The sequence below is a fragment of the Magnolia sinica genome, chromosome 6 (assembly GCF_029962835.1).
Source record: "Magnolia sinica isolate HGM2019 chromosome 6, MsV1, whole genome shotgun sequence".
Classification (NCBI taxonomy): Eukaryota; Viridiplantae; Streptophyta; class Magnoliopsida; order Magnoliales; family Magnoliaceae; genus Magnolia; species Magnolia sinica.
The window spans coordinates 9,345,159-9,361,768 of NC_080578.1; the positions used below are offsets into that span (position 1 = coordinate 9,345,159).

Consider the following 16,610-nt stretch of genomic DNA (forward strand, 5'->3'; position numbering starts at 1 on the left):
TTTTTTTTAAATGGAAACAGAAAAAATCCAACTCTTGTTTGTTTCGCTTCACTGTTGCAGAATAGTTTGGCCGGCCATTCATGTAATTGTTTAATCAAAGGTATGATAGGCTGTCCAAATCTTTGTGCGGTATACATGGTTTTAAAAAAAAAAAAAAAAATCAGTAATCCAGACTGTTTGCTTATTGTATTCCATCTTGATGGTCAATGCCCCAAAAATCTACTTGATAGAACAATTTTTGGTGTAGTCCACATTTAACTGAGAATGATCCTAATTTTAGTGGCTGGGATCTTAAGATCTGTGAGATTTTTAGGACATTCTCCATCCATCATTGGATGGATTTCTATAGACCAATGGTCTGGATTCCTGAACCATGGGCCCCAACTTGCAGAATTGAAAACCCGAGTGATGCATTCACAAAAGGTGTGCCAGATGCCCTTTTATTGGTTATGTAGGTGGACTAATAAGAAGGGACCTTGAATACGTGAAGAACCATTACATGTGAACCAATCAAAAGGCACATAGATTTTCTTTTAATTCAAGAATAAAAGCAAATAATGAAATAAAATTCAAAAATAAAAAATAAAAAAAAATCCATATGTCACGGATGGTCATTTTTATGCTAGTCCGGTAGAGTTTGGAGGCGGCTGTTTAGAAGAAGAAAAAAGGGGAGAAGAAAGGTTGTGAAGCACTAGATGGGTAAGCCCTGCTCCATGTGAGTGAATAAATTTTTATTTTTTTTAAATGCACAATTTCTTTAAGTTGAGAATAACAAAAATGGAGGGTAAAATTAAATAAAGAAAACGGAAACAGGAGATTAAGCTACTGCTAAGTTCATTCCAACAACAATGGACATTGCAATATGATCAATACCCACCCCAAAAAGCAGCTAAAATGAAGTTTGGCATTTTCTATTTCTACTGTCGTTCAGAATCCAGCTTTGCAGAGTAGTAGATTGCGGACATGACTGACAACCAAATTCAGCAGGCAAGAGTTGTGGATTGCAGACATGAACGGCTAAACCAACGTCCCCTGGTAACACCTGGTTTGGCAACGCATCAATATCCTCATCAGAGAAATTAGAACTGGTTTTGAAGATGACTAGTGATTCATGTATCAGATTCTGCTGAAGAAGAGAAACTTACTGATGCATCAATGTCATCATTCAAAACACGCTTTGAAGATGAGGGCTCACTGAAGAAGGGAAAATTGCTCATCTGAACACCAAAATAGAGTCCACTGACGGAAAAAGAAAATTGCCAACCTTGAGCCAATAGTAGAGCCAAGATATTTCACTCCAACGGAAAGACCATTTGCATGATGGCTCATGGCTAAGATTGCGGCAAATGAGTAAAGTCTGGCATAGGCCTAGCCTTTGTCCAGCTCTCTTGGGACCAGGATTAGGCTGAGCCTTGAGTAGGTCACGGAGTCAGTACATCTAGAGCACAAGTTGGGTTCTTAGCTCAAGAGCTGGACCCCAGCTTGCAACCCTCCTTATGCACCACCAGGGTTGGTTTGGCTTCCTATATGTAGCATCCTACAAGGGTACCCGGACATAAATTCAAAGAAGAGGGCAGCAAGAAAGAGAAGAATTATATAGAACTGCCGCCGAAACCTGTGGATATCAGTCTCTACAATTTTGGTTTCATATTGACATGTTTTCCTTTTTCTGCTTTGATTTTACAAATGAGATATGGTAAGAAAAAATTGATACCCAAAATTATACAGCTTTGATTCAAACCATCATGACTTTGACTTTGACTGTTCAATGCCTCGTATATATGACTGTAGCAGCGCATATTCATGGCGCATATTCTCCAAACGAGTCTCGACCATGAGCATTTCATCCTTAAGGTGGTTGAAGCACTTCTCTAACCAAGCTATGGTCTCTGTCCTGTCACTGCCGAGACTCCTTATGAAGCTCTCTTCAGAAATTAAATGGACCTTCGGGGGTCTTGTTAGTAGAACAATGATGCAAAGCTGCAGGCAGTGAAATAACAGAAATTTGCGGTCACTATGCAAAAAGAAAACAGTAATTGACCCCAAAAACAAATGCCACGAAAATTCAGTGATCAGTTCAGATTGAATAAATCCAAACACAGTTTTCTGATGCATAAGGCTCCATTTGGAATGTGGCACAATTGCTGACCCAAGGTTTGACTTGTCCAAAACTGGTACATTCTGCCCAATATGTACCAATGTTGCCCATGAACTATATGGTTGTATCAGCCCTTATTGGCCCAATACAGGAGTTATACGACCCATATCGGTGGGGGACCATATGGTACACAGACCGATTTGCGTAAATAAATAGTGCCGACTTTTATTTTGTAATTGCTTTTCTTTGGAATGTGTGTAAACTTTGTGCATGACCATAAACAGGCTCCAAATGGCAAGCAAGCTCAATGTGGCAAAGAGCTGAATTGCTGTTGTTGAGCACAACAGCCATTCCACTCGATGCAAATATAGTAGCTTCTAAATGTCTAAGATGTGGACATTCAATGAAAATTGCAAGGTAAACATCATAAACATGCATCACTTGCAAGCAAAAGTAAAAATAAAAAATAAATAAATAACACAAACACACGCTCTACATAGTGTACATGTGCATGTTCACACATGAATGTGGAGTACGTACCTGTGTTAAGACGAGGATTGAAACAAATGCAATGAGAAACATGAGTGGGAAGTGAGTTTGGCTCTTAAGAAATGAACAGAATTCTGCCCATGATTCTCTAAGTAGAGACGCCAGGTAGCTAGTATTCAAGTCTCCCTTCACAGGATTGCCAAACTGTCGAATAACATCCTTAGAATCGGACCTCTGTTGGATACTTGAATCAATCCTATCAGGAAACTTTTCTGAAGGTCCCTCGATTTGTGTTGACCCACTCAAGTCAGCATCATTATCATGCAGCCGATTAGTGGAATCACTTGCGCTTCCTGCATGTTTGCATAAAGAGGCATGAACAAGCAATGAGAAGATCCAGAACATTCCATCTAGAAAATGACTAATGCTGCTATCTTATCATTGTAAATGGCAGCATACAATGTAGCTTGAATAGTCAAACCTTCTAGTTTCGGAAGGTTCTGCTTCTGCTTCAATGATTCATGTGCCTGGAACAGATCAATAAACCATTTGAGCTTTTCAGTGATGGGGAGTTTTTTAGGGTGAAAGAGCAAGTGAAGAAAATCATAAATGTATCACACAGAGAAAGGAAGAGAAGTATACGTTGCTGATCCAAAGCGCATAAGCTTCCCGACACTCTTCTATTGTTGATTGCTCTATTTTACCTGTAATGCTTGCCCACTTGGCAATAAATATCAAATTCATGTTTCAAGAACATGCATATAGTAAATCATTTTTCACAAAAAACATGCATCTATCGAAAAGCAGCCAACTTTCAATAAGTCATAAGCATATAGTCAGAAGTTTTCCTGACAGCAAATATATCGGAAGCATAGAAGAAAAGAAAGCAACAGTAACAAAATACAAGTAATAAATTTCAGCTCAAACTTGCTAACAGATACCACCATTCCTTATTTACTGAATAAAAGAAACATGTCATCCTTAAAGCTGTTGAGAAGTGTAACACAAACAATTCAATACTCCCGACGTTACCATTACGACAGCCAACTGAAAATTTCAGCCTCACGTCAAGAGCTTTGTTGCGAATATGGAACAGAAAAATCAATCAAAATTGTGTTTCATTTCACCCTTAGGAGGAGAGAATTGTTGAAATATGGGACAAAAATAGAACAGTTATTAAGCACAAGCAAAATAGATTAGGAGAACAGAAAAACTCATGAAAAAAATGAATGGGAAGTTTTTGTGCTAAAATGCCTTCTCGCCAATTCTCATACTTATTCCCCAGAAAGTTGACATCCAAAAGCAAGTATAAAGGTTGGTAGTGCTCAAAAAGCATGGGGGTTGATCCCTAGTTACAAGGACTTTCTAATGAAGGCTCTGCTCTGCTTCCAAATTTCGCTCCCAGCCCCGCTTACAAGCCTCCTCTAGTGCTCCAACTGCCAACCGCCATTGTCATGACCATCTTTAACTCAATTCAATATCTTTTTTGTACTTTTGTCATTTCTGAATCTAATAGCCTAGGTTTTATGACACTTAAAATATGGATACTAACACGTAGTGGGAGCGAAGGTACAACCCTGTATCATTGATAATCTAGGACACCAACAATAGTGATGCAAGCTGGTTCTACTCTCAAGTGTATAAATGCAGGACCAAAGTGCACCTCCCATGATCATGTGTAGGCCCCACATGTGGAACCAGGAGTCACAAGTAAGTGTAGTTTTATCATTTCACCCAGATTTAGGGTTTGATTTTTGTTAGAGCTTCCATAAGCCCCTATTGTCGGACAAGAAAGACAGTTTGCATAAAGCTTTTTTTTTTTTTTTTTGTACTTTTGTTTTTGAAGAAAGGAAGATGAAGGTTGTGAGCTTTAGTAACTAAGCAGAGGGTATTAGGGTTCCTCCCATACCACTGAAGCCAGTGTTTGAAGTATCAATATCGTTACAAGTTTTGTTGGCCGAGGATACAGAAACAATATTAATATCAGTGATTATCTCGTCGATAACCGGAAATGCAAGGAAAAATTGAGGAAACATGAGGAAAACAATGGAATTTTTTAGTGAAACTTTAGGAGATGCTAAAATAGACATATTTGCATATTTAGGAATTTAAAAAATAAAAATAAAAATTGTTAAAAGAATGCGTACATATTAAGTTTCCATTTAATGGGAGCTTAAAAGCATGTGCTATCGTAAGAAATTAGTCCAACCATCCCATCCATCCCATCTATCCATCCAACCTTCCATCCAAACATCTTCAGTGTTTCAGAATATCGACAACATGTGATATTTTACTGAGAAATTGTTGATAACTGGAAAGGAAAGGAAATATTGTGGTTTCAATATCACCCAAGGTGTACCGTTGTGGTAATGGTGGGCGTAACGGTCCCCATTGTTACCGATATGATTACGGGCCGTATCAGTCGATACGAGGTTGTAATGGCTGATACGGTCCCAAAAAAAAAAATTGTTAAAATTTTTTGAAAAAATATCCATTAAATATTGAAAATTCTAAATATTCCAAATATGCATTCATTTATAATTTTGAACATGTTTATGGTGGTGTAATTGTCCACTCTTTGGTGAGAAAGTTGTATTAGGATTTCTGATGAATTTATGAACCTAACAACTTGGAATTTATGAACCCACCATTAAATACACATTGATATGTTCCACTATGATTCGCACATCATATTCAACCATTAAAACAAAAAAATATTGAAAAATAATATTTTTTCCTAGTTTTTAAAAATCAGCCGAAAATAGTAAAAAAAAATAAAAATCAATTGCATAATATGTTAAAAACACATTGATATGTTCTGCTATGATTAAAACATCATATTCAACTATTAAAACAGGAAAAGATTGGAAAAAAAATACGATTTTTCCTAATTTTTAAAAATCAGCAAAAAATAGTCCGGAAATAATTTAAAAAATAGAAAATCAATTGCATAATATGTTAAATACACATTGATATGTTCTACTATGATTAACACATCATATTCAACCATTAAAATAGAAAAATATATTTTTTTAAAAATGTTTTTTCAAAATTTAAAAAATCGGCCAAAAATAAAAAAATTTAAAAAAAAAAAAGAAGAAGAAGAAGAAGAAAGAAAATCAGTTGCATTATATGTTAAATGCTCATTGATATGTTCTACTATAATTAACACATCATATTCAACCATTAAAATAGAAAAATAGAAAAATGATTTTTCCTAAATTTTAAAAATCGGCCGAAAATAGTATTAAAAAAAAAAAAAGGAAAATCAGTTGCATAATATGTTAAATGTACATTGATATGTTCTACTATGGTTAACACATCATATTCAACCATTAAAACAGAAAAAGATTCTTTTTAAAAAAAAAAAAAATCCTAATTTTTAAAAATTGGCCAAAAATAGTCCGAAAATAAAAAATTTTAAAATAGAAAATCAGTTGCATAATAGGTTAAATGCACATTGATATGTTCTACTATGATTAACACATCATATTCAACCATTAAAACAGAAAAAATTGAAATGTTTTTATTTTTCCAAAATTTTATCAAGTGGCAAAAAATAGTCCAAAAATAAAAAAATTTATATATAAAATCAATTGCATAATCTATTGAATGTATATTGATATGTTCTATTAAGATTAACACATCATATTCAACCATTAAAACAGAAAAGGATTGGAAAAAATATATATTTTTCTTAATTTTTAAATATCGGCCGAAAATAGTCTGAAAAAAAATAAAATAGAAAACCAGTTGCATAATTTGTAAAATGCATATTCCTATGTTCTAATTTGAATAACGCATCATATTCAACCATAACAATAGATATTTTTTTTTTTTAAAAAAAAAAAAACGTATAAATACCTATTTTGGAAGATTTTTTGGAAAATAGCCCACGAAACTTCAATTCAACAAAATCCTTGAAATAACTTGTTTTAATCCTCAAATTCAAGCTAAGAGTGGTTGGAATTTGCAGTAGAATAGTTAGGAAAGAGTTTGGAGGAGAAAAGTGTCAAAAATAAGAAAAATCGCAACTTAAAAAAAAAAAAAATTTTTTTTTTTTTTTTTTTTACCGTCATCATTTGACCGTTACGGGGGCTAACGGTCGTTTTGAGCCATAACGGCCGTTACGACCCCGTAATGGCCATTTCGAGTCCAAAAATTAGGGGGTCATTGTTTCGACCCCATATCGCGTAATGGTGTAAACCGTTATTGTTATCGTTACGTATCAGCCGTAACAGCCAATATGTAACCGATTTTGAATACCATGATATCACCCATATTGCAATAATGATAATAACACGATATTATCGTCGACAAATTGAACAATGCATACAACCAAAAAAAAAAAAATTTGAAATGGAAATTTTTTTAATAAATAGATTTTTGCCATATCAATACATTGGCGATATTATTGAAATATAGCCAATACACTAGAGATACAAGAGACACCTGGAATTTCCAGTTGAAAATATTGGTGATACATTGGCAATACAAGCGATGCTTGGAATTTACATAGTAAAAAATATTGGCGATACATTGGTGATACTTAGCTACCAGTGTCATCGGTATCGTCCAGCTAGAGATATGGATAATATTGGGGATATTTCGATAATATTGAGGATACTCCGAACAATGACTGAAGCAATCCGGTACATCTGATTGCATTAGTCATTACACATATGGGTATCCAGTCCAATACTTCATATCATAGAGCAATATCGGGCTATCAGCAAAAGAGTATGGATTTGGTATCATTAAGGGGTCTTCTCAACAAAATCCTTTCAAGTTCTCACATCACTAAAAGGTACCCTCCTAGAGTAAGGGTATAAAGCATTCTTGAGTTGCCTAAAGATTCAGCCTATTGTTGGATGGGAATGGCAGACCAGATCCTAATCTATGGTCATCTAAAGAGGAGAGAAATATGACTAGCGGCCATTTGCTTTATGTGCAGAAAAGTGGAAGAGTTGGTCCACAGTTTGTGTCTTTGTCCATCGTCAAGGAAACTTGGGGATTTTCCTTATATCTTTGGTACTTCTCAGGTCTTTTACGCAAATCCAGAGGAGCACTTTGGCGGTTGGACAGGTCGGTAATTTGGACAATAATTTTTGGGAGAATTAGACCTTCCATCATGTAATTTTTACAGTTAAAGAAACAATTGAATTTTGAGGTATGACATTTCATCCCTTCGTTTTCATTTTTAATGGAATTCATCCCCTCCCAAAAATCGCTGGAAAGAGTAATAATAACCATCTTTCATTGAGATCTTTGTAGAAAAGAGTTCTGGCAAAGTAAGTTTTCTCAACTTCAAGTTGAATTGGAAGACAGGATAAAAATGGAAATATAGTAGTCTAATTCAATGGAAGGATACAGAATCTTATGGTCAAGGTGTTTCGTATCCGTTATGATACGCCCGTAAAGGCCGATACGTATAGGTAACGGCCATGACCGTTACGCGATACGGGGGTAAAAAGGAGAAGTTAATTTTTTGAGACCGTATCAGCCATTACGGTGGCCGTAAAGGCCATTACAGGACATAATGACCGTTACTCCCGTAACGGTCAAAAAACGATAACTTTTTTTTTTAATCAATTTAAATTCAATTTTCTCCTCTTTTTCACTTTTCTCATTCCAAAAACTCTCTTATATCATTTTACAAAAAATTTCGACCACTCTTACCATAGTTTTTAAGATTAAAACTGTGGATTGAAGTGATTTGTGCGAATAGAATTTCCGAGGGCCTTTTTTTCAAAAAATTGAAAAACGTTATTTATGCCTTTTTCTGATTTCTAGTTCTAATGCTTGATTGTGATGTGTAAACATTAGAGACATAATCATATTAAACAATTCGCTAGACAGCCCGATACAACACTCTCACCTAAGAGTGGACCATTACACTACCATAAACATGTTCAAAACAAAAAATGAATACATATTTGAAATATTTACGTTATTCTTGATTTTCTAAATATTTTTTCAGAATTTACAGGACATTTCAAACGTTACGGGGGTCGTTACAGTCGTTACGCCCCCATATCGGCCGTTATGGCCGATACCCGTATTGGTAATGGTGGTGACCGTTACGGCCACTGTTACCGATACGGAATACCTTGCTCATGGTAGGGGCTGTTTCTTGACAAGAATTTATCAAACAGGGGTTTTATGGAATGAAAAGACAACTAAGGGGTTTTTTGTCCTGATTCTTTTCATTATGAGGCTTTTGGTATTTTTCCGTTGAAAGAATAGAGCATTACCCCAGTGGGTTCAGCAGCATTGAAATGAACTTTGATGGTAGTTCAATGAGTAACCTGGGGCTGATTGGTAGTGTTCTTAAGACAGTCCTTCAATTTGCTTTTCCCTTCACTCTTGGTAAAAGAGTAGAGAGAGCAGTTTTTGTACATTGGAAATAATTGCCGGCTGTGTGAGAATACCCCAAGGAAAAAAAATGAAAATTTGAACAGAAGATGAGATCCTGCATCATTCCTACAAAGGCTAGAAATAAAGCTCATGAGCATTCTCATCAGCAGCTACAGTGGACCATGATGCATAGAATTTGAAACCAAGCACATTCCAATTTCCAAACTCCATATAATGAAATAAAGGATTGCAGAGTTGTACCTTTCCACATGGTTTTCCTGGAAAATGCTACATTTACATATACTCGAAGAACACAACAACAGTTTTCCTCATTACCCTCTTGCTCCACATCCCAAAGCCCCTGAGGTACAAGATCAAGACCCACAAATACAGTCACAAATACTAGGGAGGGCTTGTTGCTGCTTTTCGTCTAATAATACTAGGATGGCTTCTACAAATTAAATAGGAGCAGAAAAATCAAAAGAATATTCCAGAACAGTGAGGACAACTAATGATTAGATAACATATATGCATTCAGTTTATACATGCCAAACAATTATCATAGTGTTTGGTTTCAGGTACGATACCTCAACACGGAAGTAATCCCCATATGGCACATCGTTAATTTCCTGTGACGTCTCAATAACTAAATGGCTGGCAGACAATGAAAGATTCAAAATGTCAAAAGACAATCATATGCCCAGCAACTTTGCAAGAAAATACAATCACCCTTGATATAGAATAGGAAATCCCACATTATGGCATTGAATTTGAGGAAGCAAATTCGAATGTAAAAAAAAAGCAATGTGTGCTAAATGCAGTGTAAGGGAAGACCAATCATTGAAGGCACTCCTGACAAACTGTTGTATTGCCAAAACCACCATTTTTAAAATCCTAAGGTTATGATTCAGATCCTCTGTTTCGATTCAAATCCCATGGTAAATGATTCACCTTTCAACTTGAAACTCATGAAGCCAATAAAAACATGAATAGCAGAACAATTAGCTTAAAATGGAAAGGCATAAGATGACATGATCTTTCTACACTAAATTGACAAGTGGTAAGATAAATCTCCAGTTAACGTACAAACTACTAAGTTGGTGCTGCTTCCTAGAGGTTTATACTTGCTAACATTTTGAAACAAAGTTCTGCACTCCCACACCCAAAAGTTGATGCCGCTTTGTTTCACAGTCCTGCATCCACATTTTGACTTGTCTGGATCAAGGTATTTAATAACGGTAATGGTGGCCGTAACAGCCACTACCATTACCATTACAGTACGGGCTATAATGGCCATTACGGTTTTTTTTTTTTTCCTCAAAAAAAAAAAAAAAAAAAACTGGATTGGCCCCATAACGGCCATTACAGGCCATTTTTCTGTAATGGCTGTTATGGTAATGCGTAACGGTTCCCACCATCACTGTTACATTATGGTTTTTTTAATACATCGTCTAAATACTTTACATGGTTCATCACTACAAACAGAAATGCCATGCAATGCTGCAAAATCAACTACATTTGGGTGTGGAATTTTAAAATATGGTCAAGTGGGACATATCCTATTTTCTATATTTATTACTTTGATAAAAGAAAGTATATAAAAGTCCAAAGTGTTAAGCTCATGTAAAACCTGTGGACCTCAAACATGAGCTTATCACTTGGTACCTACATGCTCAGGCTTGATAATACCTTTAGAAAGAGATTAGCCAGTACCTATGAACCGATTCAGTATGAAAATGGCCATTCCTTGCCATATATTTTAAAATGAACAATTGATGGGTCCTCGTTTTAGCAAAAGCAACCTGTATTGTTCCATATATATATATATATATATATATATATAGGGATTGTATTGTTCCATTTAATAAGCATGAAGGTATGCAAAAACAGTTATGTAACGGCCGTTATAGCCGTTATGTAACAGTAACGGTGGCCACCATTATGCATTACGGGGTCATAATAGCTGTAACAGCAGTTACACAAAAGACGACTCATAACGGCCCCATAGCAGGCCATTATGCCCCCGTAATGACTGGATCGCAATGGCTGTAACAGTCCGTAATGGTCCATTACAAGGAAATACAGTTTTTTTTTTTTTTTCAAAAAAGAAAATATGGAGACCATAACCACTGTTATGGGGTCATTACAGCTCTTACATAATGGTAATAGTAGGGGCCATTACGGCCACTATTACTGTTACGGAATACCTTGATGAGCATTGAACTACCCTTTACCTTTCCAACAATAAGATCCATAACATTGAACTCTCGTTAATTTATTTACTTGTATGCCATAATCTATATATCTAAGAGTCTGTTTGGATAAGAGGAATCCACGGTGTGGACATGAATAACTGTACTGAATCTAGTTATTACATTTTCCAGCACTTTCATGGATGGATTCCCAAAAGGTTGATCTGTTTGGACAGCAAGTAGAAATCCCATTTCTCATTCATTTCTTCATAAACAAAGAAGGGCAAGAAAGAATGTAGATACCTGTTTCTGTAGGCTCGAAATTTCTGGACTTCCTGACAGTGACCAAATTTAGCACCTTAAAGAGTAATCAAAACTGGAATTCAGTCAGAACCTAAACCAATTCAAGAATCTATGGAAAACTAAAGCCATCTTTCCATTATTCCATATATGTACTTCATGAAAAATCACCAATTGCCATACCAAAATAGATTTTGATCGGATGTTGAAATGACACATCACGGGCATGTCCAAATTGTTCATGCTCATACCATTTAGTGCACCGAAAATCTGAAAGATATAACAACATCATCATTAGTTAGATAAAAATACATGCATCATGACATTGTCACAGTATGCATAGTCATCACTGTAATCTTTATGATGGAATAGCAACTAAGTTTGAAGACAAGGCTAGCTGATAAAGTAAGCTCAACCTTTGTCGCCGCATTTTCTATGAAATGTTTCAACAAAGTCTACAGCTTCATCTGAGAAAAAGAGGCTGAAGAACTCCTCTGTCCGGATCTATGCACCAATGATAAGTAAAATTAAATCAAAATCAAAATCAAAATCAAATCTGTAAGACGTGAAACTTAAAAAAGTACTAGTGCAGGAACCAAATACACATAATATACTCGGTGGTTGAGAATGCCATGTTACCTGGAACTTTGATTCAGCAACCATTGTGTAATGTGCATGGACTGTGCAGAAAAAGACAGAGATAATCATCAAATGAGGAAATGAACTTGAGAGAACTCTAAACTAAAATTTCCGAATTAGAAAGAAGAATCTGAAGAGAAAACATCAATCAAATTCCAAAGGGAAAAGAAAAGAGGAGGGGGGGGGGGGGCTTCCATTAAAGTGCAACAAGGAATCTAATGAGGTGAAGGCTGTGTAGTTATTCAGAGCTCAAACATATGGCAGGATATGAGAATCAAGGTTGAAGAATAAAAATAAGTGAGTTAACTAACTCTTAGGGGCATCAACATCCTCCAGCTTCCAAATCGCAGGCTCTGGACAAGGTGAACACTCAGTGTTTTTTTCTTCTCCATTCTCCAATACTTTCAAACGCTTTAAGGACACACCAGCGTCTTCTTCATTGTTGGATAGAAGCTTAGATTCCTCTGAAATCAAAGCATCCTTATTCCTGATTCATAAACAACTAAATTAGTTTCTGAGATAAGTCCATTAGACTTTAACAAGATGACGGTGGAATTTATAGCATACCTGCCCACAGATTCCAGGTCATTAGTTGTCCATTTCAAGCTTTGAAAAATTACATTATCTTGGCCATTTGTATCAGATTTTGACTCCTGAAGTAGAACAACTAATTAAAAACTGAATAATAAAGTGAGTTTTAAACCTCCAGGCCAAAGTTTATTGAAACTAATAAGCAACACAAACCACACCTGACGATCACTAGCACTATGTTGTGACCATCCATCAATGATGAGCCGATAAGCTTCATCACGGGACAAAAATGATGCAAAAAAGTGCTGCAGGAATTAAAAAATGGAATAAGATTTTGCAGCCAAGTCTCGCAAGTCAAAACGAGATCATAAATAAATTATAATTAACTAACAATCATGCAACTTCATGGAAACCTGAGAAGTTAAGAAGCAAAAGGACTATTTCCTTCTGTTTTGCTAGGTAATTCTAAAATCAAATCAGCAACTACAAGCCCAAATTACCTTTTTCTCCCCAGTCAAAATTTCTATGGCATTAGGAAATATTCCTGCTGTTTTTGCTCTCCGTACGCATGTGACTTCATGAAAAGAGATTGTTTTCTGCGACATGAACTCATGTTAAAATATTGCCTTCTGTATAATTAAGACAAAATTGTCCAGCCAGTTCAAACAATCAGTATAGGACTGAGACTGGAGTGTAAAGGTTGAAAGGCAAACAGATAAATCAAAAAAGAAGATAAAAGAGAATTTCAGGAATATTAGAAAGTAAAGATACTCCCTTATTACATCGCATCATGAGAGATTTGGTTGATATTGAGTTCAGTTCATAGTAAAAATGCTATTACATCTCCTATTCACTCCTCATTACAAAAATTTCAGACATTAATTCAATTACCATACAAATCTTTGGATATTACATTCATTTACAGTGGAATCGCAATGATTGTCAATGGTAATTGGTTTAGGATAAAAACATAAAGCATCCCTGTTGAAACATTACTTGGGAAAAAACGCTGATGAAAATCAGGCGGGTATACGATTTACTCCAATATGGGAAAATATTATCACGTTTTTAGTTGTGGCATCAAATGTGACAGTGACTTGCTACATAATTCACTTTCAACTTTCAAGCATGAATTTCCAGGCAAAATAAACTCCGATAAACATCTCAAGTTTTCTAATTTTTTATTAAAACATCAAGCACTGCAAGATATTAGAATTAAGAAAGATAAAACTCATAAAAAATACAATAAAGATATTCAATAGGCGTGCATTTGCTGATCATAAATAGATTGGACAAGGCTATGTTGATGATAAAGATGCTCAAATAGCCATGCATGTATACGAGTATTTTCTGAAATATAATTCAGGGTCCAAAAGAAAAAAATTTGTGATGACTCCACCCATATACCTTTGTCTCAAAGCCAAAGATGTTGGAGTAGAAGCAGATGTGATGAATAAACAAGTACATATGACCCTGCAAACAAACAGGCAAATTAGGAACCAAAAAACAAAAAAGAAAAGAAAAAGGGTAGAACTTGTCATGACTATGCCACCATTGATCAAGGTGAAAGCTTTAAAATCAAAGTTTCATAAGTGTACTCAGTGGACTCAGTATAGAAACACATACCAGCCAACACCAAAACCTATTTGTATCACTGAATACACACTACAATGCCAGAGTAAAATCTGACCAATTTTAGTGTAGTACCAGTGATACATGCAAAAGATGTATTATATTACTATGTCAAAAAACCGAAATGATCATGATAAGAATGTAAACCTGACCAATTTTAGCGTTGTACTGGGGATGCATCCAAAACACATCTTATTACTAGGTTAAAAAACTGAAACTATCATGCCAAAGATGTAAAACTTGACTAATTTTATTGTTGTACTGGTGATACATGCAAAAGATGTATCTTATTACTAGGCCAAAAAAACAAAATGACCACTCTATATGACCAGTATGGAATGATCTTTTAAACCATGATTAGATATGAGGTTTGGTCTTCAAGTTAAAAGCAGAAATTGGGTCAATGAAACTGGGTTGATGGGAAACACTACAAATGACTGCACTATTTACACTGAAAAGGGAAAAAATGGAAAACAGAGGAAAGGGGAAAAAGAAGACGGAACCATATCTTAAGTAAACAAGTTCAAAGTACAAACAACCAAAACAGATTTACCAAAGATAATTCACCTGAAGAAGGATATTCTCCTGGAGGGCACAATTGAAATCTTTAACAAGTACCTGTGTAAGATAAATCAATAAAAAAGGGGTGGGTTCTTCAATGTTAAGAAACCATCAAGAACAAAACTTGTGTTTTGATTACAGTTGATATCAAGTCCTGTTTAGAACAGAGGATAATCCCAACCTTTACAGATTTCCATCCGAAAGGATTTGAATCTGAAAAGGTCAGACATTAGGTTTCTCAAAAGCATCCAGATCCAGGCAGAAAGACATTAGAAAGGTTGTGATTTTGCAATCAGTCATCTCGCACTCAAAACAAGAAGGATGGGGCAAGCCAATCCAATTCAATCTGCACAGTCCACATCCTTTGGTTGTGATTGGATGCACCATCGAATTGAATTGCAATTGTTTGTAATCAAATTATCATGTCTCCTTAAAATCCATATTGCCAGTCTGGGCTCCAATTCGCAATTTCCTTTCAACTTGGACTTGAAAACCATAATTGCAATTTGAGGACGACTTCGTCATTATGAATACCACGGAAACACTATTACTTTTCGTCATCTTTTCTTGATTAAACTGAATGTTTGCAATTCAATCCATTTGAGCATCCAAACGCATTCTTAAACTGCAGTATACCCATTTTAGAGATCCTTTTTCTTTTTCTTTTTTTTCCTTTTTCCTTTTTTCCTTTTTTTTTATTTTTTTATTTTTTTTGGAGGGGTAACCCTTTATAGGTATAGGCTTTTCATCTCGAATTGCATAAAAACTCAAAACTTCTAATTGACAAATCAAAACAAATGCATATTTATGCTTTTATGATAGAATTTAAAATTACGACTATTCTTTAACAAAAAAAAAAAAAATTAGGACTACAATATACATACATACATATATATATATATATATATATATGATGGATGCCTCAAGACAACAATATTAAGAAAATAAATAAATAAATGAAAAAAAAAAAAAAATGAAAGAATTGAAGAAATGATTGCATAATAGAAAGTCACATACTTCCTCAGGCGGAAGATGAAACAAGTGCCGATACTCTTCACTCCTCAACGATGCCGGCGACTGCAATGCAAAAGCAACTGACAGGAATTACATTCGATTCACTCGAAAACTACCATAACTCAAGGAAAGTGTCATCGTCGATGACTATGGAGAGAAATTAAGGAATTGTGGAAATTCAACGGCCGGGATGCTTGGAAAAAGGAGAGAGATCGTACATGGACATCAACGTCTCTGCGGGAGTGAATAGACAGATCGGATTGCTCGGATGGGTTGCCGACGGAGGCGGTATCGGAAGCAGCGTCGGCGGGGTCGGTTTTCGCTGCGGAAGAGGGAGAGGGCTCCATGGACTCTGAGAGAGAGAAAGAGTGGCTGTTTGACTTTCGGAGTCGAGATCGAGATCGGGGAGAGAGAGGGTTTTATTGCGGTTGTTCGAACGCGAAAACAAACAAGAAAGGTGTCGGTTTTGAAACTTTGAAGACCGGCGGATTTCTACTTCCACGCCAGAACTCCAGTCCTAGTGTCGGACCCGAATCCGAAAGTAGAAAAAGGACCCGATTCCTCTACACCAACCATACTCCGTGGGACGCACTATGTTGTACGCATGAATCCACTCCGTTCATCAGGTGAGAAAATTTATTTTAACGGTATAAAAAATAACTATCCTGATAAAACTCTCTTATGGGCCACATATGGGAACAATGTAAAATTTCTATTAGAACCTTTTAATTTCAGTTGGTGTGGCCTGCCTGAGTTTTGGATCACACTGATTTTCTTTTTTGTAAATAATTGAGTCA

General features: G+C 35.7%; 1 protein-coding gene across 6 annotated transcripts; it reads right to left on the reverse strand.

Moving 5' to 3' along the window:
• Positions 1–1,576: 1,576 nt before the first annotated feature.
• Positions 1,577–16,313, reverse strand: LOC131248197 (protein VASCULAR ASSOCIATED DEATH 1, chloroplastic-like). Of its 6 annotated transcripts, XM_058248321.1 has the most exons (18): positions 16,032–16,262; positions 15,817–15,876; positions 14,806–14,856; positions 14,014–14,079; positions 13,107–13,202; positions 12,825–12,911; positions 12,643–12,728; positions 12,387–12,562; positions 12,076–12,116; positions 11,853–11,940; positions 11,620–11,706; positions 11,440–11,494; positions 9,532–9,598; positions 9,206–9,305; positions 3,230–3,291; positions 3,069–3,114; positions 2,639–2,940; positions 1,577–1,980 (listed from the first exon to the last, which is right to left on the reverse strand). In XM_058248321.1, exons 1-18 carry the CDS (start codon positions 16,158–16,160, stop codon positions 1,744–1,746), a joined length of 1,836 nt encoding a protein of 611 aa, XP_058104304.1. In that variant the 5' UTR covers positions 16,161–16,262; the 3' UTR covers positions 1,577–1,743. The 6 variants fall into 6 exon arrangements, with proteins under 6 accessions (XP_058104304.1, XP_058104305.1, XP_058104306.1 ...); XM_058248322.1 differs by lacking the exon at positions 14,806–14,856 and having other exon boundaries at positions 16,032–16,263; XM_058248323.1 differs by lacking the exon at positions 14,014–14,079 and having other exon boundaries at positions 16,032–16,263.
• Positions 16,314–16,610: the final 297 nt, after the last annotated feature.

Excerpts from the sequence above, each read along its gene's own strand:
- LOC131248197 (XM_058248321.1), bottom strand. The coding sequence starts at position 16,160 with ATGGAGCCCTCTCCCTCTTCCGCAGCGAAAACCGACCCCGCCGACGCT. Across the intron at positions 3,292-9,205 it reads CAGGAAAACCATGTGGAAAG|GTAAAATAGAGCAATCAACA; the intron begins GTACAACTCTGC and ends CAAGCATTACAG. Across the intron at positions 3,115-3,229 it reads ATGCGCTTTGGATCAGCAAC|GCACATGAATCATTGAAGCA; the intron begins GTATACTTCTCT and ends GATCTGTTCCAG.